This window comes from Podarcis pityusensis, assembly GCF_964106645.2.
Source record: "Podarcis pityusensis genome assembly, chromosome: 2".
NCBI lineage: Eukaryota > Metazoa > Chordata > Lepidosauria > Squamata > Lacertidae > Podarcis > Podarcis pityusensis.
In genome coordinates, this window is record NC_138029.1 from 111,520,866 (window position 1) to 111,548,231 (window position 27,366).

Genomic DNA, 27,366 nt, shown 5'->3' on the forward strand with positions numbered 1-27,366 from the left:
TCAGGCAGAGCACAGTGTGATCCCTGAAGGCAGACTTAGTTACAAATATGTACATGTGGATCGACCCCATAGGGAGGAATGATACCAGTGCCTCTGCTAGCTGAGAAGCTAGCAGGGCAATCCTAGCTCAAAGCTAGCCAAACGTAGAAGGAAGTGAAAAAGAGAGAGTGTGCTGCATGACTTGTCCTTTTGTTACCTGGACAGGTTAAGTCATGCCCACCTCCTATCACATGCAAAAGGAAGGATGCTCCAGCCAGGAAGAATTAGTTTTGACTGGCTGGACCAAACCTTCCCTCGCATGTCTTCTCTAGCATTACAAGGAATGTTGTACTTGACTGCTCCGAGTGGATTACATTCCACAGTCTGGAAATCTGGGTTCACGTCCCATCTAAGTCATAGAATTACTACTGGCAACAGCCAGAGCAGGAGTTTGGCAAGCAAAATTAGAGTCACATATCTGACTGAGTTACCCCAGCCACACCGAGCTGCTTCCAACAAATTAAAACAAATCGAGACTCAAACCAACCTTTTCTTAAAAGAGATGGATCAGCAAAGCTTCCAGGATTAGTCACCTCACCACACTTCACTTCCTATTGTTGTTAGTCATAAAGACATTCTTGCAAATATTGTAACAGGTTAATATCTGACGAAGTAGAATAACAACCTTGCAAAATACAGTGGTACCTTTGGTTGTGGACGGGATCCGTTCCGGAGGTCCGGTCGGATCCTGAGGTTTCCGCAAACTTCTGCGCATGCGTGCGTGGTGAAGCCTGGTCAGATACTTCCAGGTTTGCCCTTTCACACCCCAAAGTTTACGTAACCAGAGGGTTACGTAACCGGAGGTACTACTGTATACAGTTTTTTTTGGGGGGGGGGCAATTTATTTCCCTGTCTACGCAGGTTCTATTTCCTCTTTTTCTTTTTCACCCTTTTATTTACATAACACCATGTATAGCACACATATCATTATGAACTTTTTGAACTTTCAATAGAGAAAAAAAAGAGCCATTCTGCTTTCAGGTACTTTTGGGGGGCAGAGGGGAAGTCATGTCATTGTCTCTCGAGACAGACGGATGCCGACAACGGCAACATAGAAAAAAGTTCCAGTGGATTCAGTAGAACTTGTTTCCCTTGGGTGGGACTTATTTAACAAAATTTAAATTCCAATATATTTCTCTTAGTGTCTCCCTATCGCTCTCCTTCTCTCTCTCACACACAACTCGAGGAAGCCCCCCCCCCTTCAAAATAAGGACCAGGGAAACAGGGTTCAAATCCTACTCTGCCATGAAGCTCACTGAGTGACCTTGGGCCAGTCCTTAGGTGTCAGACCACCTTGCTGTGTATAGAGTTGTCATGAGTATAAGATGGGGAGGAAAGGATGGATGAAATGAAGGGCCGTGAGGGCAGACCAAAGGGCCGACCAAAGTTGTTCACCTTTTTTATAATATTTTTTTTAATTTTAACATATAAATTATAAAATGTACTACAAAACTTATCACTTATACAATCTTTTTGGACTTCCATCAGCACCTCTGATGATCCACCGTTTTAACCACTTCTTATGCATTTCTTAACTTTATATTGCCTTTACATCTCTTAACAAATCATCCTCCCCCTTATCCATTTTTACAATGCTTCTGATACGGAAGGGGGGGCATGTCTTCTTCACCCCTTCCGCCGGTCACCAGAGGGTCCGAGGCGATGACCTCAAGGGCACCCGGCCCTACATGGACCCCTCAGCCCCCACACCGTTGCACAAGCACCACACTTAACCCCAAGCCCCATAAATAAAAGTGCCTTTCTCCCTTCCCTACGCCCATTCGTTATCATGAATAAACCTTTCTATATAAATTTTCCAATACATCCAGAAAACATAATAAATCCTTAATTGTTATCCACCTGCTTTTACTTCCTTGGTCACTCAAACGCTAGCACGGAGTCAAAACTATTATTGTAGATTTGAGCATATCTTTTATAACCATCCCATTTTCCCGCAAATTTTTGCTTTGAGTTTCCTCTGAGTTTGCTAGTCAATTGAGCCATCTCCACAAATTCCTGTAATTTAATTTGCCAATCTGTTATCCAAAAATAACAGATCCGCATGTGAGAGTCTATGTTAGCCTGGAAATCTGGGTTCCGGTCCCAGCTCAGTCGTAGAATTACGACCGGCAACAGTCAGAGCAGGGGTTTGGCATGCAAAATCAGGGACCCTCATCCTCTCTGAGCTGCTTCCAACAAATCAAAACGAATTAAACCCCAAACCAACCTTTTCTTAAAAGAGATCAGCAAAGCTTCCAGGATTAGTCACCTCGCCACACTTCACTTCCCATTGTTGTTAGTCATAAAGCCATTCTTACAAATATTGCAACAGGTTATGATCTGGTGAAGGACAATAACAACCTTGCAAAATATACAGTATATATTTATTTTATTTTCCCTTCTACACGGGTTTTGTTTCTCTCTCTTTTATTTACGTCTGGCCATGTTTAGTGCACATATAATTATGTATTTTTTGAACTTTCGATACAGTGGGGGGAGCCATTCTGCCTTCAAATACTTTTTATTGGGGGGGGGAGGGGAGGTTCACTCTGCCGTTTGAGACCACGTTTGCGAAGGGAAAGCTACGAACTGTTTAAAATGTTACAGTTGAAAGTTTCTTTGTTTCCTAGCCACACTGACGCTTTTCTGATACGGTATGGAAAACAACACAACTGGCATGTGATCAGCTGAATGAAGTATCCGGAAATCACCTCGAATGGATGGACTGGTGACCTCCTTCCCTTTCACCTGTCCCCCCATGACATTAATATTGCCAGCATCGCCACTATCCCCCCTACTCTGTCCCTCCATAGAGACCCCCCCAATCCCACTCCAATCCCAATCCAGATGACAACAATTCACCCTCTCCACTCCTCAATCACCCCAACAACCCCCACTCTCAGTCCCCCTCCCAAGGACTCTACCCATACCACGTTGCCTCAGGAGAGTGAGGAAAATTCTCAGGGATGATTCACACCCTGGCCGGCACTTTCTTGATCTCCTGCCCTCAGGCAGAAGATATAGAAGCAGGATTAGTCCCACCAACAGGGTAAAGATGAGCTTCTATCCGTGGGCTGTTAGGCTGCTGAATGAAAAGATAACAACAGGGCAACGGACTTTTGGGTTGATGGGTGTGCGTCAGTAAACGAGGGGAATTAAGACTAAGAGAGCTGAGTGGGGGGTGCCCGTGTAATCTCACTGTATACAAGTTGCACAAGTGACAATAAAGTTACAGATAGGTAGCCGTGTTGGTCTGCCATAGTCAAAATAAAAAAATCCTTCCAGTAGCACCTTTAAGACCAACTAAGTTAGTTCTTGGTATGAGCTTTCGTGTGCAAGCACACTTCTTCAGATACACTGTGTATCTGAAGAAGTGTGCTTGCACACGAAAGCTCATACCAAGAACTAACTTAGTTGGTCTTAAAGGTGCTACTGGAAGGATTTTTTTATTTTGACAAGTGACAATAAAGTATTTCAAAAAGAAGCACCACACAAACAAAAATAGACAAACACCCCCGCCAACCTCACCGTCTCTTTCTTCACCACACAAAAGCAACAAATAAAATCAGTGGGTAAAAGAAAAGGAAAACAAGAGGGGGGGACCCATACCAACCAAAACAATACTCCCGAGCTCAATAAAACAATTCACAAACAGGCTAGAATCTGACACACAACCAGCACAATGGTGGTGCCAGAGCGTACCAAAACCCATATCCCTACCGCAACAAACCAATAACGTTGTTGACAACACTGACAACATTGCTTATAAACCTTATGCCATTCACAAAGGTGCTTAACACGTCTCACTGACCATTCCCTATCACAAACGACAGAGCGAATGGCCTGCTCTTAATAATAATAATAATAATAATAATAATAATAATAATAATAAATTTTATTTATATCCTGGCCTCCCCAGCCGAAGCTGGGCTCAGGGCGGCTAACAACAATCAAAATAATCCAGCATTCTAAAAACATTCATTATAAAATTAATTAAAATCAAATTGATGGCAACCATTAAGCAAAATTCTGTGCAGATTGCCAGAGGAGGGGGTCAGGCTGCGCCCTGAACAAAGGCCTGGTGGAACAGCTCTGTCTTGCAGGCCCTGCGGAAAGATGTCAGGTCCTGCAGGGCCCTAGTCTCTTGTGACAGAGAGTTCCACCAGATCGGAGCCACAGCCGAAAAAGCCCTGGCTCTGGTTAAGGCCAGCCTAACCTCCCTGTGGCCCATGACCTCCAAGATGTTTTTGTTTGAGGGCCGTAAGGTCCTCCGTGGGACATACCAGGAGAGGCGGTCCCGTAGGTACGAGGGTCCTAGGCCGTATAGGGCTTTAAAGGTTAAAACCAGCACCTTAAACCTGATCCTGTACTCCACCGGGAGCCAGTGCAGGGTGGTGGTTTTGTTGCCTATAGACCTGGCATTGCACAACACCAGTGACGGAGGTGAGTAATCCTTGCTCACCCTACCTTCGTCCCTTGGGATGGGGCGCAGATTGGAAAGGGTACAAGCATATCCGTATCTCGATCCCCTTCGCCTATGACATCTGCCCCCACCGCCATACCTCCCTCGCCCCACTACGGTAGCAATCCCAAGGCTCAAACCAACCTCCGTTTACAAAATAGAAAACAAATGAAACCAAAAACAATTATACCAAACAAAAACAAATCCCCACCCCACTCAACATCCAACCCCACTACCAAAATAAAACGGAACAAAATAAAAATACATCAATAAAAACCACTGTTCACGCTGGTACAACAAAGTAAAAAGTAAAAACCCCTTTAAAACACTTTAAAATATATAAAAACATTTTTAACATTTGCTGCAGCAACACCAGTGTCGTTAAAACTGTAGCGGTGGTGAGTGTGGGCCCCGCCCCCTAGGCCTGGTGGAGTGGGCCTACAGGAGGGAGTGGCCTTCCTAAACACCCACAGTGCAGCAGCAGCAGGAGTGTCATAGTGCCTCAATGAGGCCTTTTAAGCTGTGGCTGTGGTGAGTCAGTCTGGGCCCCGCCCCCTGGGCCAGGTGGAATTAGCCTGAGGAGGGAGCGGCCTTCCCCAACTCACAGTGCAGCAGCAGCAGCAGCGGTGTCCCAGTGCCTCAATGAGGCCTTTTAAGCTGTGGCTGTGGCTGTGGTGAGTCAGTCTGGGCCCCGCCCTCTGGGCCAGGTGGAATTAACCTGAGGAGGGAGCGGCCTTCCCCAACTCAGAGTGCAGCAACAGCAGCGGTGTCCCAGTGCCTCAATGAGGCCTTTTAAGCTGTGGCTGTGGTGAGTCAGTCTGGGCCCCGCCCTCTGGGCCAGGTGGAATTAACCTGAGGAGGGAGCGGCCTTCCCCAACTCAGAGTGCAGCAACAGCAGCGGTGTCCCAGTGCCTCAATGAGGCCTTTTAAGCTGTGGCGGTGGTGAGTCAGTCTGGGCCCCACCCCCTGGGCCAGGTGGAATTAGCCTGAGGAGGGAGCGGCCTTCCCCAACTCAGAGTGCAGCAGCAGCAGCAGCAGCGGTGTCCCAGTGCCTCAATGAGGCCTCTTAAGCTGTGGCGGTGGTGAGTCAGTCTGTGCCCCGCCCTCTGGGCCAGGTGGCATTAGCCTGAGGAGGGAGCGGCCTTCCCAACTCACAGTGCAGCAATAGCAGCGGTGTCCCAGTGCCTCAATGAGGCCTTTTAAGCTGTGGCGGTGGTGAGTCAGTCTGGGCCCCACCCCCTGGGCCAGGTGGAATTAGCCTGAGGAGGGAGTGGCCTTCCCCAACTCACAGTGCAGCAGCAGCAGCAGTGTCACAGTGCCTCAATGAGGCCTTTTAAACTGTGGCGGTGGTGAGTCAGTCTGGGCCCCGCCCCCTGGGTCAGGTGGAATTAGCCTGAGGAGGGAGTGGCCTTCCCAACTCACGGTGCAGCAGCAGCAGCGGTGTCACAGTGCCTCAATGAGGCCTCTTAAGCTGTGGCAGTCAGCCAAGGTCTCCCATGCCAGCTGAGACCCAGGACTAACTGGCTGGAAGCCAGATGGTCCAAATTACCCGAAACAAACACCTATATAGGCTGCTTTTTATCATCTACCCCTACTCTTTAACCCAAATCTAATTCTAACCCCTCTCTTTCCCCACCCATCACACTTTATTCCAGTGCAACAAAATAGGTTTGATAGACAATCTAAGGGGAGAGACACAGGGCAACCCAGACGGGTTGGCAGGGAATCATCCTATAAAGCAGACACGCAGAAAGGCTAGCTTAAAAGAAATTGTACACTAAACGTGAAGGGGTTGGGAAACCCTATCAAAAGAAAATAGCTCCCTCAGGATACCTCCCTTGGAAGGTTCCAAATAAGTGTGTGCGTCCTCTTCAAAGCAATCGATGATCCGTTCCCAGGCCAGGGGCTCATTTATAAATTAATTTTATTAAATATTTTCTTGGTTTAAGAAAGTACAGAGGTCCGTTCTTAACCTGAAACTGTTCTTAACCTGAGGTACCACTTTAGCTAATGGGGCCTCCCGCTGCCGCCGCGCGATTTCTGTTCTCATCCTGAAGCAGAGTTCTTAACCCGAGGTACTATTTCTGGGTTAGCGGAGTCTGTAACCTGAAGCGTCTGTAACATGAGGCACCACTGTACACGCATTGTCTCTCTTCTCTATTCTGTTCTTTAATACATAAACGAACAATTCACAAACGAAAGAAGATCAATTGCTGTTTTCGTTTGGGTAGATGGACTTCTTTAAGCGCAACTTGGGATGCTGTTCCCTGGGCTATGACTAAGGATAGTGAAATATACTCAGAGTCGCAAAGTGATTTCATGCTCTTTATTCAGCTCATAGTGGTGAGGAGGAATGAATGAAAGTCCCCTCAAAGTATCTGCTTTATATACATTATTTACACAATGGGCTGCACATGATTGGTTAATTCTGGAATTCTACTGTAAGCCAATCAGGTTGTGGATTCACTTATATCTGGAGCAGGATTGGGTGGTTCCTGCAAACCAATCATACTGCTGCATTGTTCTTGGACCAATCAGACTGCTGCATTCGGAATCCTATTGTTCTAGGACCAATCAGACTGCTGCAATTTGGATCCTATTGTTCTAGGACCAATCAGACTGCTGCAGTTTGGATCCTATTCAACTCAGTACATAACAGATAGGCACAGAGGCGCGCGGCGGTGCCCTCAGTCCCTGCGAGTTTCCATTCTACAAAACGCACCTGCACTGTATTCCGATGTCCAGGTGCGGCAGCTTGGCCGCACCGCCTCTTGGCAGAGCCCAGCGGGCTTCACCGGCTCCCGCCACTTCCTCCTTCCCTTTGTCGCGGCTTCATTGGTGAAGAGCGTGTCGGAAGGCGAGGCGATGGCGGCAGTGCTGGTCCGAGAAGGAGCCGGGGCCGAAGGCAACGGGGGCGCACGGCGAGGTGGAGGCTTCATCCGAGCCCTGCTGCTGCTGCTATCCTGCCCGTCGAGGCTGGCGGACATTTCGGGTTCGTAGCCGATTGCCGACGGCCGAGTGAGATGTGGGGGGTGGGGGTGTCCCAGGATAGGAACTGGCCGGTTGGGACTGTGGCGTGGGCAGAGGGGGGGGGGACTCTTAAAAACCCTGCCCGCCTTCGGGGGGGGGGGCAGTCCTGTTCGAAGCTTCCCTCCTGTGGGCGTTAGAGGGCGAGGATGCCTCCCCCGCCGCGCAAAAAACTCTCCCCCTTGCCCCTCCCCCTCCACTGCTGGACTCCTGTCAATGAAGATATGCTGTTTCTTTAAGTCATAGAACAAACTCCTAAGAGCCCGAACAATTCGTTTATTGTATTTAAGATCAGTTGCTGTTTTCGATTGGGCGCAACTTCTTTAGGCGCAACTTGGGATGCTGTTCCCTAGGCTACCGTAGGTGCCGGGGGTTGTGGATGCCATGGAGCGTGCACCGAAATTTGTGGGTGCCCAGCTCCTTCATGGGGAGTTTTGCGGGTGCTTGGGGACCCATGTCCCCCAGGGAGTTGGCACATATGCCGCCAACAGAGCAGGCACCGCTTCTGCGCATAGCCCAGCGGGCTGCCCCGGCTTCCCCGGCGTCCACGGCTTCACGGGCTCCTGCTCCCGCCCCTTTTCCGGCAACTTCTGCCCTCCCTTTTCCTTTCCTCGGGCCTCGTCGGAAGTTACGGTAGTTCGTGGTATCAGTGGTGAAGAGTGTGTCGGAAGGAGCGGGCGATGGCGGCAGTGCTGGTGCGAGAAGGAGCCGCAGGCGAAGGCAACGGGGGCGCACGGCGAGGAGGAGCCTTCTCCCGAGCCCTGCTGCTGCTATCCTGCCCGTCGAGGCTGGCGGACGTTTCGGGTTCGTAGGCATTGGCGACGGCCGAGTGAGATGTGAGGGGCCCCAGGGTCAGGTGGGGAACTGGACGGTTGGGACGGTGGCGTGGGCATGGGGGGGGGCTCTTTAAAGCCTTGCCCCCCTCGTAGTCAGCGTCCCTCCTGTGGGAGTTAGAGGGCGAGGATGACTCACCCGCGCCGCAAAACACCCCCCTTACCCCTCCACTGCTGAACTCCTGTCATCAAGATACGCTGTTACTTTAAGCCATAGAACAAACTCCTAGAAGCCGAGGTCCCTTTGTCCCCGCCCCCAATAAAATATTTGAGGGGCCGGCACTCCCAAAGTTGATCGGCATTGCCATTCAAATGGTGTCTGTGCACCTGGTCATGCGATAGATCCCCCGCCCCCCAATTTTATTCAAGTTGCCACCCCTGCTTTCAGAGATCTCAACATGCGGGACACAACTCGACTACCTAGAAATATACTGCCCCCCCCACCACCACCACGTGGCCATTTTTTATGGCGCTGTAACTGGGCAAGATTGGTAGTCTTGGGTCCTACCCAGTCCTCCTCCTCGAACTTATCAAGGGTTTGCCTTGTCTCCCTTGGCAGGTTAGGGTGGAGTGTTGGAGTTCTTTTCACAGGAAGTTGCTAATGCAGCTGTTTGACTTCTCCCTGGAGGCACACTTCACTGTCTCTCGAGACAGCGGCAGGGACGTCTTGCTCATAGGAGCCGCTCCTGCGGAGAGTTGCCTTGGTTTTTTCCCTTTTAGCCTGCGGGCACCTGCAGCCCTGCTTACAGGCTCCTATTGCCTGTCCTGTTCCGCTACATCTAGCTCAAGTCATGAGAAGTAGCAGCAGCTGCCCTGGTTTCTCTCCCTGGAATCCTGCCCTGTGTTGAATGTTACGGCCAACTCTACCCCGGGGAAGGAAAGCCTCCTCCCTTCCCTCCTCCTCCTCCTCCTCTTCCTCCTCCTCCTCCTCTTCTTCTTCTTCTTCAGGGGTGGGCTCCTTCTCCTCCCCCACCCCCCAACAAGGTTCCTAGGGGTTGTAAAGCAAACCAGACCATTGAGCACCGACCCCATTCATTCCAGCAGCTGGCCATCACGCGCTCACTCCAAGCCCTGCGAAAAATATCATCATCATTACTACTACTACTACTACTACTACTGCCCTCCACCCATAGATATCAGGGCGGCTCACAGCCTGAAACTACGGTACTAAGCACATGCTAAAAACTAGAACAAAGGCAAATCAAACCAAGCCAGCAACTCTCCTTCTCCCTTATTTGTGAAACAAACCTGTTAATTGCCTATCCAACTGGAAAAAAAAAGACACTGAAGGTTTTTGAGATCAATGCAAGGTAGAAAGCATTGCAGGGGGTTGGGCTAGATGACCCGCAGGGTCCCTTTCAATTCTACGTTTTTCTGAAAACACACACGCACAACCCAACTATGGTCCCTCTGCAGTCCTCTGCCCAAGCAACTGTGTGTGAGACTTGCTCCCCAGAAAGTGTGCCTTGTCTTGCTACCTGTGGTTTCTGGTCTCTCCTCAGCCCCCTCCCCCCAATCTATTCATATTCCATCCTTTCTCCCTAATCTCCAATATTGCATTTTCCTCCGAGACGTTAAAACAGAAGGCCCTAATTCCCAACTGTGTTTCTTGCTGCAGTCCTACTGTCTACTCAGAAGTAAGGTCCTATTTGATTCTGCAGGGCTTACTCTCAGGTAAGTGCAGTTAGGGCTGCAGCCTTTGTGACCCAAGTTTTGGGTCCTTTTTAGGTTCAGGGTGTCACTGCTTTACACCCCCCCCCCCAATATTTGAAAACGTCAGCTTCGTACTTAAACACAAATTGGCCGGGAACTTCATTGTCTGTGACTTTATTAATTTATTTAAAGAACAACAAACTGGTGATCGCTTTAACTTTTTGATATGTGGTGATTTCAATCATGAGGATGACTTGGAAGAACTGCTCAGTCTTGAATGTGTCTCGCATTGGAATTGAGGACTTCGTTAGATTTTCTTCTGCCTTTTCATTTTATTTTGTTCTAGGGGCTTGTTAGAGATAATGTGTAAGCGTGGTACCAGCTCCCTTAAAAAAAGGTCAGCAACTCTAGGAAAGGGGGGGGGGGCAGAGGGATCTTTGCACCTGGGCGCCGGCGAGCTCCTGTCTTAATCCCCCCTTGTCCATGAAGCATTCTCCTCCTGCGCTATGTGGAAATGTTCTGGGGTGCAGGAGAGGATATATTGACTAATTATATCCTTATCCAACTTGTGCTAACAAGTTCCCAAAATATCAGCAGAGTTTATAGACATTCCCCTTTAAGTTCGCAATGGTAACGTGTGCACAGGTTCGCTAGAACCTCTATAATAATTACTCTGGTAATTTCGCCTTTTGTGCCCTCTTAAAATACAAGACACGACACAGTCTTTATAAAAGTATAAAAGAGTTTACTCACGTTCTGTTAACAATATGATCCCAGAAGGCAGACAGCTTAAAATGGTTACATACATTTAGAATCTATCTTGTAGCAAGATAGTCCTTATCTCCTCTTTTGTTTGGGAGCCAAGAGAGTATCCTTAGATGTTGCTTCATCGAAGGAAAATGGCAGAGAAAGAGAGTGGCTGCCTGCCCTGTGCTTTTGTCATTACCTGCACAGGTGAGGCCACACCCACCTCTGGTCACATGCAGAGGAAGTCCGTCCCCAGGAAGTTTACCTGCTTGCTGGACAGACATCCCTCCCCATGTTCTAACATGTACACTCTAGGAATGTTGTCATTGACTGCTCCTGTGTTTACATCCCACACGCTATACTTTGAAAATCTGACTTAGGGAGCTACATCAACCTCATAGGGGATATCTGACTGGATTTAGGGAGGAGGAGATGTGGGTGAGCAAAAGTTGATGGAGGAACACCTCATGTGCATAGGGGAATTAAAGGAGGAAGGAGGGGCTTAAAGGTAAAGGGACCCCTGACCATTAGGTCCAGTCGTGACCGACTCTGGGGTTGCGGCGCTCATCTTGCTTTACTGACCGAGGGAGCTGGTGTACAGCTTCTGGGTCATGTGGCCAGCATGACTAAGCCACTTCTGGCGAACCAGAGCAGCGCACGGAAACAATCCGGCCAGAGCGGTACCTATTTATCTATTTGCACTTAGACGTGCTTTCGAACTGCTAAGATGGCAGGAGCAGGGACCGAGCAACGGGAGCTCACCCCGTTGCGGGGATTCAAACCACCGACCTTCTGATCGGCAAGTCCTAGGCTCTGTGGTTTAACCCACAGCGCCACCCATGTCCCAAAGGAGGGGCTTAGGGTCCACATTAAGCCGAGGTCAGGTGCTTAGACATCAGCTGTGTGGTTTGCTGTATTTGCCCCATCTTGCCCAGAGACAACAAATGGGTAAGCAAGAGCAAAACTCTGATGGGGTGAATGTGGGGAGAGGGAGAACCGTTGGCAGCTGATTTCATCAGGAGATTTGTGCAAATGTTCATATAATCATAGACTTGTATGTAGGGTTGGAAAGAACCCTGAGGATCACCTAAGTCCAGCTGCACTGCAAGGCAGAAATTCGTAGCTGTCCTCTATGGGTATTCAACCTGCAGGCTGCTTTGGTGTTATCAGCGCCACATTCTAATCAACAGAGCTATTAAGACCCATGGGAAAGAACTACGGGATATTCAAGAACTATCTGTGAATCGCTTGCATGATAAACTGGGAACTCCACTGTCTTTCTTGTGGAAGCCAACTCGCCTTCGGATAAGATTTTCTTTTGCAAGAAATAAGCCTTTTGGCAAGAGAAATCCGTTCAGCGAGATGTGGAACTCTGAGTTTCCACAATCCTGAATCTCTCACAGGTTTTGCTATGTCTTCCTTGGCAAGTTGTCAACATATTTTAGTGTCTAGACCAGTGTAGGACAGACGAAGAGGCTGTCGTTAGAAGGTGGGGAGTGCAGGGTATCCATACCACAGTGAGGATGTTAAGGAAGGTAGGAGAGAATATATTGTTTTAATATTATCCCTCCTCACTCATGTAGCGAGTAAACAGCAGAGCTGTAGAATTAAATTAAGAGATTCAGCTCACATTACAGTACATGACAGTTCTCTTAAATACTTTCCCACTTCCACAGCTGAGCATGGCATGCTGCCCAGAAAAAGCTGAGTTCACACCCCAGCACAATTGTGTGGCTGCCCCGGGCAAAATACGCTTTCAGGTGGAAGGCTTTTAGGGATTAAGAAAAAGCAGGAATAAGAAAAACAGTTGCAGTTTACTCGCAGGTGTGTTGCGCTGAATTTATTTATTTACTTCGTAAAATTCATATACCACTGGATTGTAGAAACCTTATAAAAAAGATAGTACAATAAAATTATCACTAAAAAGTTACAACCATTTAAAAGTGCAATAAAATGGACTGGAGCAAATTAAAACTCATAAAACATCCTAAATAACCAAGTAAAGGTAAAGGTAAAAGGACCCCTGACCATTAGGTCCAGTCGTGACCAACTCTGGGGTAGCAAAGCAGAGCAGTGCATGGAAACGCTGTTTACCTTCCCGCCGGAGCGGTACCTATTTCTCTACTTGCGCTTTGACGTGCGTTAGAACTGCTAGGTTGGCAGGAACAGGGACTGAGCAACGGGAGCTAACCCTGTCGCAGGGATTCAAACCACTGACCTTCTGATCGGCAAGCCCTAGGCCCTGTGGTTTAACCCACAGCGCCACCCGCGTCCCTCAAATAACCAAGTACGCTTGCCTAAATATGTCTAAGTACGAATATCTTCAGAAGGTGCTGAAAAGAATACAGGGAAGCTGCCTGCCTGATATCACTAGTGCAGGGGTCAGCAAGGTTTACCTTGCCTGGGCCGGTTCACTCCAGTGGAGATCCCTTTGTGGGCCGGCTTGTGCGTGCACATAAGTGTGCATGCCCACAATTTTTGGCATTTGTGTCTGTGCAGATGCGATTTCCAGCATATGCACATGCACAGACTCAATTTTCTGTGCCATGGAAGTGAGTCCCCGTGCCGTGCTGCACTGGTTTAGCACAGCACGCAGGAACTTGCCGAGTGGGCGGCTCAGTTTGGGGGCACCTCGTGGGCTGGTTAAACGACCACTGCACTAGTACTACATAATATCCATTCTGCATCTGTAATAACTCAAGCATTTGGTGTGGCAGCACTTCCTTAGACTTTGGAACTCCCTGCCTGTTGAGATGAAGCAGATGCCTTCACTGTACACTTTTCAGCACCAGCTGAAAACATTCTTGATTAGACAAGCCTACCCAAATGCTTAGAAAGCTGAGGTAATTTTGATCTGCTTGAGTACTTTGACTTTTGTATGTTTTCAAGTATTGCTTGCTTTTACTGGTTTAATCTTTTGTAAACCGCTTTGCGGGATTGTTTGTTTTTAACAATCAAGTTGTGTGTGTGTGTGTATATATATATATATATATATATATATATAGGCAGGAACTTCCAAGGTGTTGATGTTGCCACGCTAAATTAAAAAAGATATTAAAAAAGAAAACCTTCCTCAAAAAAGGCTGAGGCATTCTTCTTGGGAATGGTAACAACAGAAGTCCCTAAAAAGCAAAATAATTTATTATTATATGCCACCACTGTGGCTAGAGTCTTATTGACACAAGGTGGAGAATGAGTATGAAGGGGCGGAGGAAGGGGGGGTGCAGTGGGGGCAGGTTGCCCTGGCTGTCACCACTAAGGGGGGTGACAAAATGCCTGGCGGCACTCACGGCAGGACCTGCAGTGCGTCCAGGAGAGATGCGGTGGCTTGGGCGCCCGCAGGCTCCACGCTGCCCCAAATGGTCCGCCTGCTGCCTCGCCCTCAGCTGTAGGGTGGCTGAATGTGAGGAGGCAGGCAGACTCCTTGGAGGTCCCACGGAGCCTCCTGCCCCGGCTCACCCCACCCCGTGGGGGTCTGGCCCTGCCCACACGGGTGGCTGGCCCTGCCCCTGGGTGCAGGGCATGTGCGCTGCCCCACGCGCCCAATCGGCTTGCTCTGCTGCTGTGGGTATGGTGCCCACTAAGGAAAAGTGGCTGTTTAAAATGCTTGAATATGCTGAATTGGCAGGCATAACAAAGAGGGTAAGAGAAAAGGATGATAAAGAAAATAAGGAGCACTGCAAAATGTTTATTGAAGATTTTAAGAACCAGTATAAACAAGTAAGGGACGTGGGTGGCGCTGTGGGTTAAACCACAGAGTCTAGGCCTTGCCGATCAGAAGGTCGGCGGTTCACATCCCTGCGATGGGGTGAGCTCCCATTGCTCGGTCCCTGCTCCTGCCAACCTAGCAGTTCGAAAGCACATCACGTGCAAGTAGATAAATAGGTACCGCTCCAGCGTTTCTGTGTGCTGCTCTGGTTCGCCAGAAGCGGCTTAGTCATGCTGGCCACATGACCTGGAAGCTGTATGCCGGCTCCCTCGGCCAGTAAAGCGAGATGAGCGCCGCAACCCCAGAGTCGGCTACAACTGGACCTAATGGTCAGGGGTACCTTTACCTTTACTTTTATAAGCAAGTAAATAGCCGAGCAGGTCTTGAGTAAATCCTGCAGAATAGCAGCTAATAGAAATTAACAGAGGAAGAAATTTGAAGATTACAAATTTTGGAATATGCGATTCAGCAGAAAAGTAAAGAAACCAGGAAAAGTGTGGAACTAGATTTGCTAGTTCAGTGTTGCAAGTATATGCCTCAAAGTGTAAGGACTCTTAAGACAAGTTTGTAAAATGTTGTATTCAGCCCAGTAGCAGGAGCGATGTGGCATTTGCCGGCACCTGGGGCACAGAGGGTGAACCGAACCTGCCATGCCAATGAGGATAGTCTGCCCCCCAAAGATGGGATCCTGTAAGCTTCCAAACTGCCTTCAACAAGTGTAATATGACCTTTACCAAATGTGCAATTGCAAAGGTGCCATTTTTTGTATGGTGTAATGATATCCTGCCTCTCTTAAGATGTGAGATTTAATCTGTCTGGTTAGTGGTAGAATTCTATTAATGAGTTGCCCTCATTTTCTTCCAGGTTCCACACACTGCCCTTGTGCTAACGTCTCCATAGCAGAAGGTTCATCTGGGATGATCTTTGCTAATGTTCCCAGTTATCCCAACTTTTTAATTTTAATTCATAAGAGCAGTTCATCTGATCCTGAAGTTGACATTTTATTCATAACTGGAGGAAAACAGAAACCCTACAATAGCTCATTCGGGGAACACTTCTATCTACAGGGAAATGACCTCTTTATCAATAACACCAACAAACAACTTGCTGGAGAATACCAACTTAAAGATATTTTGGGAAAAAATTGTTTCCATCGAGTCTTCCTTAGCGTACCTGGTGAGGTTCTGAAGTTACTGTCAAATGGATTCACCACTGGGGTTGAGGGTGGAGGAAGAGGTGGGGGTGAGGACGGCTGCTTGCATGAATTTCTTTTTGGTTTGCATTTGTTCCTATCAGTTATTATTATTAATAATAGAATTTACTACCCACACTTCTCCATAAAATCTCAGGGCAGGTTTTTAACAATCAAGCGGCAGCAACTTCCAACGTGTTGATGTTGCCACACTAAATTTAAAAAGATATTAAAAATGAAAACCTTCCTCAAAAAAGGCTGAGACGTTCTTCTTGGGAACGTTAACAAGCGAAGTCCCTAAAAAAAGAGACTATATTATTATTATAATAATGACACCAACAAAACAGCTTGCTGGAGAATACCAACTTGAAGATTTCATGGGAAACATTTGTTTCCATCGAGTCTTCCTTAGCGTACCTGGTGAGGTTCTGAAGTTACTGTCAAATGGATTCACCACTGGGGTTGAGGGTGGAGGAAGAGGTGGGGGTGAGGACGGCTGCTTGCATGAATTTCTTTTTGGTTTGCATTTGTTCCTATCAGTTATTATTATTAATAATAGAATTTACTACCCACACTTCTCCATAAAATCTCAGGGCAGGTTTTTTTTTAAAATAACAATATTCTATTATAAGAATTTTATTTATTAAAAGACAAAGTGAGAAAGAAAGAAAGGGAGTTGAAAACAAAAACAAAGTAGTAACAAGATAGTAGGAATACACACACCTGTATACTGATGTATGGTAAGGTAAGAGTACAGATCTCAGGGTAGTTAACAACAAAACAAAAATACATTTCTTGCATCGTATTATCATATCATGCTTCCCTACTATTTTGATAGCTACTCTTGCCCTATTTTAAATAAATGCATCTTTTTTTTATTTCTAGACACTGGGCAGTGCCCTTCAGCTAATCTTTCCATACCAGAAGGTGCCTCTGGGACGATCATTCATAATGATATATTCAACCATTCCAATAGTCTTGCTTTGTACAAGAAGAACCACTCCTCATCTTCTTGGCAATACATCTTGAGCACAGACAAGGGGCACCTGAATCACAGTGTCAACACGTATGAAGAGCAATTCTATATATCTGACAGTGGCCTTACTATCAAATATGCTTATGAAGGACTCGCTGGAGAGTACCAGCTTGTTCATCAGCAAAATGGATCCTGTGTGCTTCAGTTCTTCCTTAATATACCTGGTAAGTTTCTGATGTGATTGACATCTAGATTCACAGCCACTGGGGGAGGAGACACTGGTTCCTTTTATTCATTTCTGTTTGTTATAGATTTGTTCTGTTCAAGGAGCTTTAGAGGTTTCCCAGATTCAAGGTGTTGCCTGAGGATGCTCCTAGAGTTTTTGTTTCTGGGCAAAGGTGCCCTTCATAGTGCAATAAAATCATGTATCTCTTAAGATGTGATCCGCTTTGTCCTATTCATAGTTTCATATGAAAACCATTAATAAGTTGCCTTCTATCTGCACTTTCCATGATTTGTCCTTCTGAAAACTTCTGCATACTAGAAGGTTCCTCTAGGATGATCATTTCTAATATATCAATCCATTCCCTGCTACAAGCTCCCCATATCTGATATAATTCAGCCCCTAATTCATGGCATGGATATTTTTCTTAAAAAGCAAATACAAAACTAAAACCTGCTATAAAGGTCAGCAGTTGAATCCATAGGCTTGCAAATAACTTGTGACCCACCAAGAAGAACCACAGATCACTAGCGATGTATTATGGACTGTATCCAAATACTTTTTACTCAGAGTAGACTCACTGAAATGAATGGACCTATGTTAATCACATCTGTTAATTTCAACGGGTCTGCTATGGTATGCTATGGTACACTAGGGCTACATAATATCCATTCTACATCTGTAATAACTCAATCATTTAGTGTGGCAGCACTTACTTAGACTTTGGAACTCCCTGCCTGTTGAGATGAAGCAGATGCCTTCACTATACACTTTTCAGTGCCAGCTAAAAACATTCTTGATTAGACAAGCCTACCCAAATGCTTAGATAGTTGAGGTAATTTTGATCTGCTTGAGTATTTTGACTTATGTATGTTTTCAAGTATTGCTTGCTTTTACCGGTTTATCTTTTGTAAACCGCTTTGCGGGATTGTTTGTTTTTAACAATCAAGCGGTATATAAATAAATAGGCAGGAACTTCCAACGTGGTGAGGTTCTGAAGTTACTGTCAAATGGATTCACCACTGGGGTTGAGGGTGGGGGAAGAGGTCGGGGTGAGGACGGCTGCTTGCATGAATTTCTTTTTGGTTTGCATTTGTTCCTATCAGTTATTATTATTAATAATAGAATTTACTACCCACACTTCTCCATAAAATCTCAGGGCAGGTTTTTTTTAAAAAATAACAATATTCTATTATAAGAATTTTATTTATTAAAAGATGAAAAGATGAACCACAGATCACTAGCGATGTATTACAGACTGCATCAAAATACTTTTTACTCAGATAGACTCACTGAAATGAATGGACCTATGTTAATCACTTCTGTTAATTTGAATGGGTCTGTTATGACAAGCAATGGAAGGAACTCTATTTGGGGTGGTTGTCAGTTTTTGTAGGGAATTCGGGTGGCACTGTGCTCTAAACCGCAGAGCCTGGGTCTTGCCGATTGAAAGGTTGGCAGTTCGAATCCCCACGACGGGATGAGCTCCCGTTCCTCAGTCCCTGCTCCTGCCCACCTAGCAGTTTGAAAGCATGAAGTGCAAGTAGATAAATAGGTACCGCTCCGGTCGGAAGGTAAATGGCATTTCTGTGCGCTGCTCTGGTTTGCCAGATGCTGGCCACATGACCCGGAAGCTGTACGCCGGCTCCCTCGGCCAGTAAAGCGAGATGAGCGCCGCAACCCCAGAGTCGTCCATGACTGGACCTAACGGTCAGGGGTCCCTTTACCTTTACTTTTAAAAGCCAGGGTGGATAAGTGGTCAGAATGTCACACTAGAACTGAGAAAATCAAGGTTCAAATCCCTGCTCAGACATGAAGATCATTGTGTGATCCTTAGCTAGTCACTAACTCTTCAGCCCACCTCACATTGTTGTAGGAATAATAAAATGGATCATGGAGGGAGGCATGCTTGCCGCCTTATGCTCCATCTATAACTGAGACCTGAGTGGGGCAACAAGGAGAATTTGCCTCTCACACTTAATTCCTTCTGGGTTTTCAGCGCAGCATTAGAGCAGACCTGGAGGATCAGGGTGGGGGAGTTGCTGTAGTCCATAGAAATTCAGTCTTCCTTTCGAGGCTTCCAGCTTGCTGAACCCAATAGCTGAGGGCAATGGAGCAAGCGGGAAGATGGCAATAATGCAAGTGGGCAAAGACTCCCAGTAAATACAATCAAACCCAATTGTGTGCTCACTGTCAAGCCTATTTTGTGGTGGTAAAGGCAATGAAAAAGACTTCCTTCTCTTCCTCAGTTGTGTCCTTGATGTCTAGCACACCTTTATAGGCAGTGTGAGACATTTTTATACTGGCCCAAAGGAGTTGGTGGATCCCCCAGTAGTTCTCTCAGTAATATTGAGGATACAATCACTTGTAGGGACCCAGATTCTGCTATTGTAGCAAGTCACTTTGAGGTGTCCAGGCAGTATTCTGGCCAGGTGTTAATGGGCGATTCCCCATTGATAAGGCTCAAGGATGTGGACAAGGTGCTTGGATGGTCACAAGGTGGCTACAATGCTTCATGGCTCATCATATCTGACAGGGATGGGACACTAGTGATGCCAAGGAAGTAAACAAATGCCTCTCTGAGAGGAGAGACCACTCCTTAAGAAACCCTCCCTGAGCTCAGAAGATCTGAATCATGATAGCCTGCTTGCAAATGTCTCTTCCTAGGCAAGGTTTTTGAGCAGGCGGTTCCTGAACTCCAGACTAGTTGGATGAGATTAATTTTGTACTCAGGCCCATTTCTGGCCCTGAGATGGCCTTGGTTGCCCTGTATGCAGGAGACACTGGTGGGAAGGAGATTAGCATTCCACTGGGCCTCCTGGCCAGTGCCGGATTTACGCCCCACTCACTTGGGGGCCTCCAAAAAAACTGAAAGGAAAAAGAACCTGGATGTACATTTCCAACATATAAGAGAAAAAACAAATAAAATAAAACCTACATACAGCAACAGTGTTTTTTTGTTGTGTGGACCTATTAGGTCCATAAATTACCATATAGCATATATTCAACACAAAAAACAGTGACAATTAGTTGTTGACAAAGGACAGCTGGACATATAAAGGACCCCATTACCTTCAGTAGCTTAGGGCCTCATCAAACCTATATTTGGCCCTGGCTCCTGGCACCAGCATCTGTCTTACTTAGGGCTGGAGTGTGAGGTGGGAAGTCAGCCCTATTTGTAATATGTCTGTGTATTTTTATTGTATTTTTACTTTAGCTGTAAATCCTTTGGGGGCTTGTTGTCATGGGAAGCGATATATAAACCTAAACCTAACCTTTGAAGGAGAGGCATGCTATAAAGGCAACACAAAATAAATAATAGACTCATACCAGTAGACATTAAAACAGATTTGTTGTGCCTCCTGCCATAATGGCTGAAAGCTCAGCTGGTAGAGCATGAGACTCTTGATCTCGGGGTCATGGGTTAAAGTTGGGCCAAAGACTCCTACATTGCATGAGACTGGACTAGATGACCTCTGTGGTCCCTTCCAACTCTACAGATCTAGGATTTTAAGGCACATAGGTCTGGTTCTATCTAGCCTTCTTGGTGGGGTGGAATAATGCCACACATAGCTCTTTCCACGGTACAGCTGCACTTAAATGGTGTCAGAAGCATGACCACTGACTTTTTCTATTTTCTAGTTTCAGGACGCAGACATGATTGTGCTTACGCTGCAGTAGGGCTTGCCATCTTTTTGGTGCTCTGTTTCACAGTGTGTATATGTTGGAAACGGAAAAGGAGAGACAACGACACTGCTCAACTTGCTGGTGGCTTGGCAAATGGAACTCTGCCTCCTGGGTCACCAGAGGTGCAAGAAAGCAGCGCAGACCCACCCAGGAGAGAAAATGGGAACTCTTTTCCTCATGAATGCGACACTGAAACAAATGCCTTACTGCCTTGAAGGACTGCTCCTTTCATTTTTCTAGCCATATGCTCTTTAAGATGATGGCCGTGTGCAATGTACATACTCTGATATCACCCCCCCCAAAGGAAACCTTCACACGCCTTCCTGACTGTACCATTTTTTTTAAAAACCAAGTGGCCTTGAAGTGTATTTTCTTGTGAATTGCACAAAACGATGGGAAGCAGTTTGAGGGCATCAGCTCTGTTGAAAGACCAGCATTTGAGTTCAGTTCCCCCAAGCAAGGAAGCCTCACGCTCTCCCGTTGGAGGAGACCCTGGTGCCAACTCAGGCAGAGTCTGCTCCTATGAGACACTGACTCACGCAGAAAGTGTTAGGCTATTGTTCCGTTCCACCTTTAGAACAGACATGCGGAGTTGTTGTATGTCACATGTCTGTTGACTTCCAGCACAGCCTGCTGGGAACTTCCCTTGCATATAGCTTTTGCTTGGACACGAAGGGAAGCGGACATGTTTTTCCTTTGTCCTGATGCTGAATAAAATGCTTGTAAATATGCTTACATATGCCTCTGTCCATCCTTCCGTTGCAAAGAGTTCTTATCTCTGCTGGCTTGCGTGCTCAGTCTCTAAAGGTTTCTGAGGCTTGAGTCGCAGTTTTGATGCCGTTCCGAGAACTGGAGTTCGCCCGGCTGCCGGCCAGTGGGCTGGAGCCAGCTGGAGCTCTGCTAATTGCCCCTGTCTCCCCAGATGCATCCCAACAGAAAGGACCTGAAGGACCAGGTGCGCAGCCTGGGAGTCATTCTGAACTCACAGCTGTCCATGGAGGCGCAGGTCAATTCTGTGTCCAGGGCATCTGTCTACCAGCTGAGACCCTACCTGCCTGCGGACTGTCTCACCAGAGTGGTGCATGCTCTGGTTATCTCCCGCTTGAACTACTGCAATGTGCTCTATGTGGGGCTACCTTTGAAGGTGACCCAGAAACTACAACTAATCCAGAATGTAGCAGCTAGACTGGTGGCTTGGAGTGGCCGCTGGGACCATATAGCACCAGTCCTAAAGGATCTTCACTGGCTCCCATTACATTTCTGAGCACAAATCAGGACCGCCTCCCCTGGTATGCCCCACAGAGGACCTTAAGGTCCATGAATAACCATAGTTTAGAGGTCCCGGGCCCTAAGGAAGTCAGACTATCCTCCACCAGGGCCTTTTCAGTGATGGCTCCGACCTGGTGGAATGCTCTGTCCCATGAGACTAGGGCCCTGCAGGATTTAACCTCCTTCCACCAGGCCTGTAAGACAGAGCTATTGCGCCTGGCCTTTAATTTGAATTCAGCCTGCTCTTTTATTTCCCTTCTCTTCCCTCCCCCTCCCTTTTTATGAAGATCACCCGCTTTGAGACCATACAGCTAATTCTCCCCTGGCCTCCTCGCTGGCCCAAGTTACATACGCTGCAGGTTACAAACTCCGCTAACCCAGAAATATTACGTCATGTTAAGAACTTTGCTTCAGGATGAGAGAAATCGCGCGGCAGCGGTGCGGCAGCAGCGGGAGGCCCCATTAGCTAAAGTGGTGCTTCAGGTTAAGAACAGTTTCAGGTTAAGAACAGACCTCCAGAATGAATTAAGTTCTTAACCTGCGGTACCACCATATAAGCAAAACAAGCTATAGCTTAGGGCCCCACTCTCTTAGGGGACCCAAAAAATTTAAAGGAAAAAAAAACCCTGGATGTACATTTCCAAAATATAGGATAAAAAATATAGGATAAAAAACAAATAAAATAAAACCTACATACAGCAACAGTATGTATGAGCCAGTCGGCCCAGGTCGTTTTATTCACAAAAGAACTTTTTACACCATGTTCGTAAGAACGAATCAGATTTCCTCTGAGCATTTCAACAAACCCCATGTGGGGACAAAGTTACACTACAAAAGCTAATTAAGCATACATACTTCTGGGGTAAATAAAACAAAACTACAAAGGAGTGCATCCAGCAACCCCGGAGGTCATAAACAAGCAAGAAGTATGGCAAGGAGGATAGGGATCTTTATCACCTTCATTTGAAGGTCTGTTTCCTGGCCCTAAGATTAACAAAATCAGGAAGGCTACTGCCAGGGCTGCCTCAAGTCTCAGCTCACAAAAGACCAACGCCTTTCTTTTCTTATATATAAAAGTGTTTATTGCAGTTCATTGTTTGCTTCAGATCCGAGGCGCGCAGCCCTACGTCTGCTAGGCTTAGACCGCTGAAGTCCCTTCTGAATCTGTCCCTGCCCTGCACCAGTTTAAGAGGCTTGCGCTGCTCCACCTCTTTCTCTCTTTCCTTTTCCGCAGGGTCTTTCTGCCCGCTGGGGTTTCGCCCCTCCTGGATTCCTCCGACGCGGAATCAGACTGCTCTTGCCCCCTCCTGCGGGCTTTGGGACCTGGCCCCTCCTCCGGGCTCCCTGTACTTCCGCGCGCCTCTACATTTGAACTTGGCGCGCGCCCCCAACCTCTAACTTTCCTTTTGACAGCTACGCTACTCCCTTCACTACTCCCCTCCCCTTCCGGGAGGGTGGCTTGCTCCGACCTCCCTCCTTTCTCTACTGCCGGAGCCGCCTCCCCTGATACACTGGAACCTCCACCCCCTTCGCTGCACTCTGGCGGGGAGGCTGGTCCTGATGCCCAGCTGCCACTTTGGGATCCCCCGCTGGCCCCCTGCTCCTGACAAGTCCCCCCTGGGGCTCCCCTGGCCTTGACCACCGGCGCCCCCTTCTGGGAATCCTCTGATTCGCTGGAAAGACTCATGGAATCTCTAGAGTCATTGTCATCCTCTTCCTCGCTGTCCTGTGATTCATCCCCATCGCTCTCCATCTCCTGCCTACCCTGTGCCTCTGTCCCTGAACCCCTGACATCCATCCCCCCCTCGAAGCCCCCCTTCCCCCCTCCCGCTGCTCGGGCGCAGATTCCGGGAGCTCCGTTGTAGCGGGGGTAGACGCTGGATACAGTTCATCGACGTCGATCTCCTCTGCTTCCAGTTCAGTGTATGCGTGCTCGAAACCGGGGTCCTCCCCCAACACATCCAAACCCTTCCCTCCCCCTGTTACTTCAGGCGATGCTGCTTGCCAAGGCCCCCTTCGCCACCCCACTTCTGGTTGATCATCCCACCAATAAGAGCGGTCCGTGTCCACCCCCGAGCACGATCCCCTTGGAGGGCTCGATTCCGGCGTGGTCTCCTCTGCGGAGGAGAACCCCCGGAAGGTGCTGCCTGAAAGTGTGGGCGTAAAAAGCCAGTCGTCAAAATACTCCTCTGGCATGGGCCTGTGTGGGAAGAGTGCATGGAACTCGTCTTTAAGAAGAGGTTCCTCCAGAGCATAATCTGGCACCCAACTGTTGGCGCTGGCCGGGGTACCTTCCCTGGCGAGGAGGTATTCCACTCCCTCCTCCCCCCATCTCGAGTCCAGAATTTCCGTGACCTCGTTGAGTGTCGGGGTCCTCGGTGACTCCCCCCCCCGGTGACTCTCTACGTGGGTCTGGTGCCGTCCCTGGCTCCTGAAATCTGTGTGGGGCCTTGTAGGGTGTAAGCACCGACCTATGAAAGACCGGGTGCATTCGGGAACCTTCTGGGAGGGTCAACCGAAAAGCTACGGGATTGATCCTGCCCTCAACTTGGTATGGCCCTAGCTGTTTGTGTCCTAGCTTCTTCTTAGCTAACGACTTGGCCGGCACCGCCTGGGCTGCTAACCATACCCAGTCCCCCACCTGGATGTCTTCTCCTGCCCTCCTGTGCCTGTCTGCCTGCACTTTGTAGGCGTGTTTAGCTAGTTCCAAGTGCCGTCGTAGCTCCTCGTGGACCTCCTGCAATTCTGCTGCTAAATGCTCAGCTCCCTGCGACTCCCCCTGCGTCGTTGTCTCCAACGCCGGGAAGGTTCTGGGATGTCGCCCATTGTTGGCGAAGAACGGTGTCACCCCCGTTGACGCGTGCTTCGTGTTGTTGTAGGCAAACTCGGCCATCGGCAAGTAGTCCACCCAAGTTGCAGGCTTTTGATTGGCGTAACATCGCAGGTACTGCTGCATGATGGCGTTGACCCTCTCCGCTTGGCCGTTGGTTTGCGGGTGTCTCGCCGACGCTAAGTTGATCTTGACATTCAGGATGCCCAGGAGCTTCTGCCAGAAACTGGAAATGAATTGGCGACCCCGGTCGGACAGGATGGACCGCGGTAAGCCGTGCACCCGGAACACGTGGTCTATGAACAGCTTGGCGGTCTGTTCCGCTGTTGCCACCTTCGCGCAAGGAATGAAGTGCGCCATCTTGGTGAACAGGTCTACAACCACAAGCACCGCCGTCTTGCCCCGCGAACTGGGCAGATCAGTAACAAAGTCCAGCGCCACCCGTTCCCACGGCTGTAGTGGCGTCTCCAGCGGTTCCAGCAATCCCGCTGGCTTCTTGTGCACTGGCTTGGACCTCTGACAAATGTCACACCTGGCGACGTAATCCGCGACCTCTCCCCGCATCTGGGGCCACCAAAAGTCTCTGGCTACTAAGTCCGCCGTCTTTTCTTTGCCGAAGTGACCCGCGCTGGGTGCGTCGTGTAACTGCTGTAAAACCTTCGCGCGGAGATCGTCTCCCGGCACGTAGAGAGCACCTTTGCGGGTCAGCAGACCATCGCGTATCTGGAATTCGCCGTCCTTTGCTGTCCCTCTTCGCACCTCCTCCATCTTGGATTGTGCGAACGGATCCGTCTGTAGCGCGCATCGTACCGCGTCCAGGTCCACGGCGGCGGAAGCGCACGCCCACGCTTGCGGTGCGAAAATGTGCCTGGCTGCCACTGGTGCCGCTTCCTCGAGATACTGCGGTTTCCTGGAGAGTGCATCCGCTATGACGTTGTTGTCTCCCGGGATATACTCTATCCGGAAATCGAAATCCGCAAAGAACTCCGCCCATCTCATGTGCCTCTGGCTCTGGAGCTTCGCCATGCGCCAATACTCTAGGTTCTTGTGGTCCGTGCGGACCTGCACGGTGTGCTTGGCTCCGATAAGGAAGTGCCGCCACGCCTTGAAAGCTGCGTGGATGGCCAACAACTCCCTGTCCCAGATGGTGTAGTTCTGTTCCGACTTGCTGAGCTTCCGGGAATAGAAAGCGCAGGGCCTCCAGTTCCCTTGCGGATCTTCCTGCAAGAGGACGGCCCCCACTGCTCTGTCAGATGCGTCAGTCTCAACCCGCATGGGCCTGCCGGGATTCACGTGTAGCAGCTGGTCTTCGGACGCGAAGAGACTCTTAAGTCTCCTGAAGGACTGCTCCGCCTGGTCCGTCCAGGTGAACTTTTTCTTCTTGGAACTGAGGGTGTCCGTGATAGCTGCCGTCTCTTTCGCGAAACCCCTGATGAACTTGCGGTAAAAGTTGGCGAAACCGACGAACCTCTGGACCTCCTTCCGATTGCGCGGGCTATTCCAGTCCAACACTGCGCGGACTTTGGCGCTGTCCATGGCTAGTCCCTTGTCGGACAGCCGGTAGCCCAGGAAATTCACCTCCGTCACGTCGAACTGGCACTTCTCCAGTTTGGCGTAGAGCCTGTGCTTCCGTAGCCTCTGCAGGACCTCCTTTACGTCTCTCTCGTGAGTCTCCTGCGATTCTGAGAAGATCAGAATGTCGTCGAGGAAGCATACGCACTTCTTGTAGAGGAGTCCTGCTAGCACGTGGTGCATGAATGCTTGGAAACAGTGGGAGCCATTTTGGAGACCAAACGGCATAACTCTGTATTCATAGGTGCCCAGCGGCGTGAACATGGCCGTCTTCCACTCGTCACCTTCCCTCATGCGTATTAGATTGTATGCTCCGCGTAGATCCAACTTGGTGAAGATCCTCCCCTTCCTCACCGTCGTGAGCAGGTCGTCAATCTTGGGCATGGGGAAGGCCTTGGGCTTTGTCATCGAGTTGATGGCCCTATAGTCCACAATGAGCCTTTTTTGGGGCGTGTCCTTCTTCTTCACGAAAAACACAGGACTGCCCCCCACGGCCTTGGATTCTCGGATGAATCCCCGCTTCAAATTGTGATCTATGAACTCCCGGAGTTCCTGCATTTCATCTTCAGACATGGAATACAGCTTCGCAGTCGGCAGCGTCGCCCCTGGTAAGAGGTCAATTGCACAGTCGTAGGGCCGGTGGGGTGGTAATTGGTCAGCTTCCTTTTCACAGAAGACCTCCAAAAACCCCTTGTACTTGTGGGGCACTGCCTGCACCATGCCTAGATGCAACTGCTGCCCTTCCTCCTGGCCCTCCTCCTCCTGGCCTGTCTGGATGCAATGTTGTGCGCAGTAGGACGAGCCAAAGGTGAGCTGCCGCTGGTACCACGCTAATGATGGGCTGTGTCTATCCAGCCAACTCATGCCTAACACTATAGGCGTGTCTGACAGTTGGGTGACATTGAAACTGATGACCTCGCGATGATTCCCAATTTTCAGCAGCATGGGTGGCGTCTGTTGTACCACTTGCCCACCCAGCAACTTTCTGCCATCTACCGTGACGACGTTCAGAGGCAGCGTGGCTGGTAGTAGCGCTATGCGATGCTGCTTGATGAACTGCATCCCCACGAAGTCTGCGTTGCTCCCTGAGTCAATCGTAATGGGGACTTCCAGGGTGAGTCCATTAGGTAGCTGGAGAGTAGCAGTG

The 27,366-nt window shown here is 48.7% G+C and overlaps 2 protein-coding genes across 7 annotated transcripts in view; one reads left to right on the top strand and one right to left on the bottom strand.

The window, feature by feature from the left end:
* The window catches only part of LOC308469970 (C-type lectin domain family 2 member D-like), a 123,567-nt gene that overhangs the window by 66,334 nt on the left and 29,867 nt on the right, over positions 1–27,366 (bottom strand). The window lies entirely within an intron of this gene.
* LOC308469854 (uncharacterized protein) overlaps positions 7,319–27,366 on the top strand; it is a 42,746-nt gene continuing 22,698 nt past the window's right edge. The window contains exons 1-3 of one of the 3 annotated variants that reach the window (XM_080992888.1): positions 7,319–7,493; positions 15,335–15,646; positions 16,548–16,862. In XM_080992888.1, coding sequence (XP_080849014.1) covers positions 7,367–7,493; positions 15,335–15,646; positions 16,548–16,862 — 754 coding nt within the window. In that variant the 5' untranslated portion in view covers positions 7,319–7,366. Of the gene's footprint in view, positions 7,494–7,798; positions 8,333–15,334; positions 15,647–16,547; positions 16,863–27,366 lie in introns of those variants that run through there. The other 2 variants (XM_080992889.1, XM_080992890.1) reach the window with 2 other exon arrangements.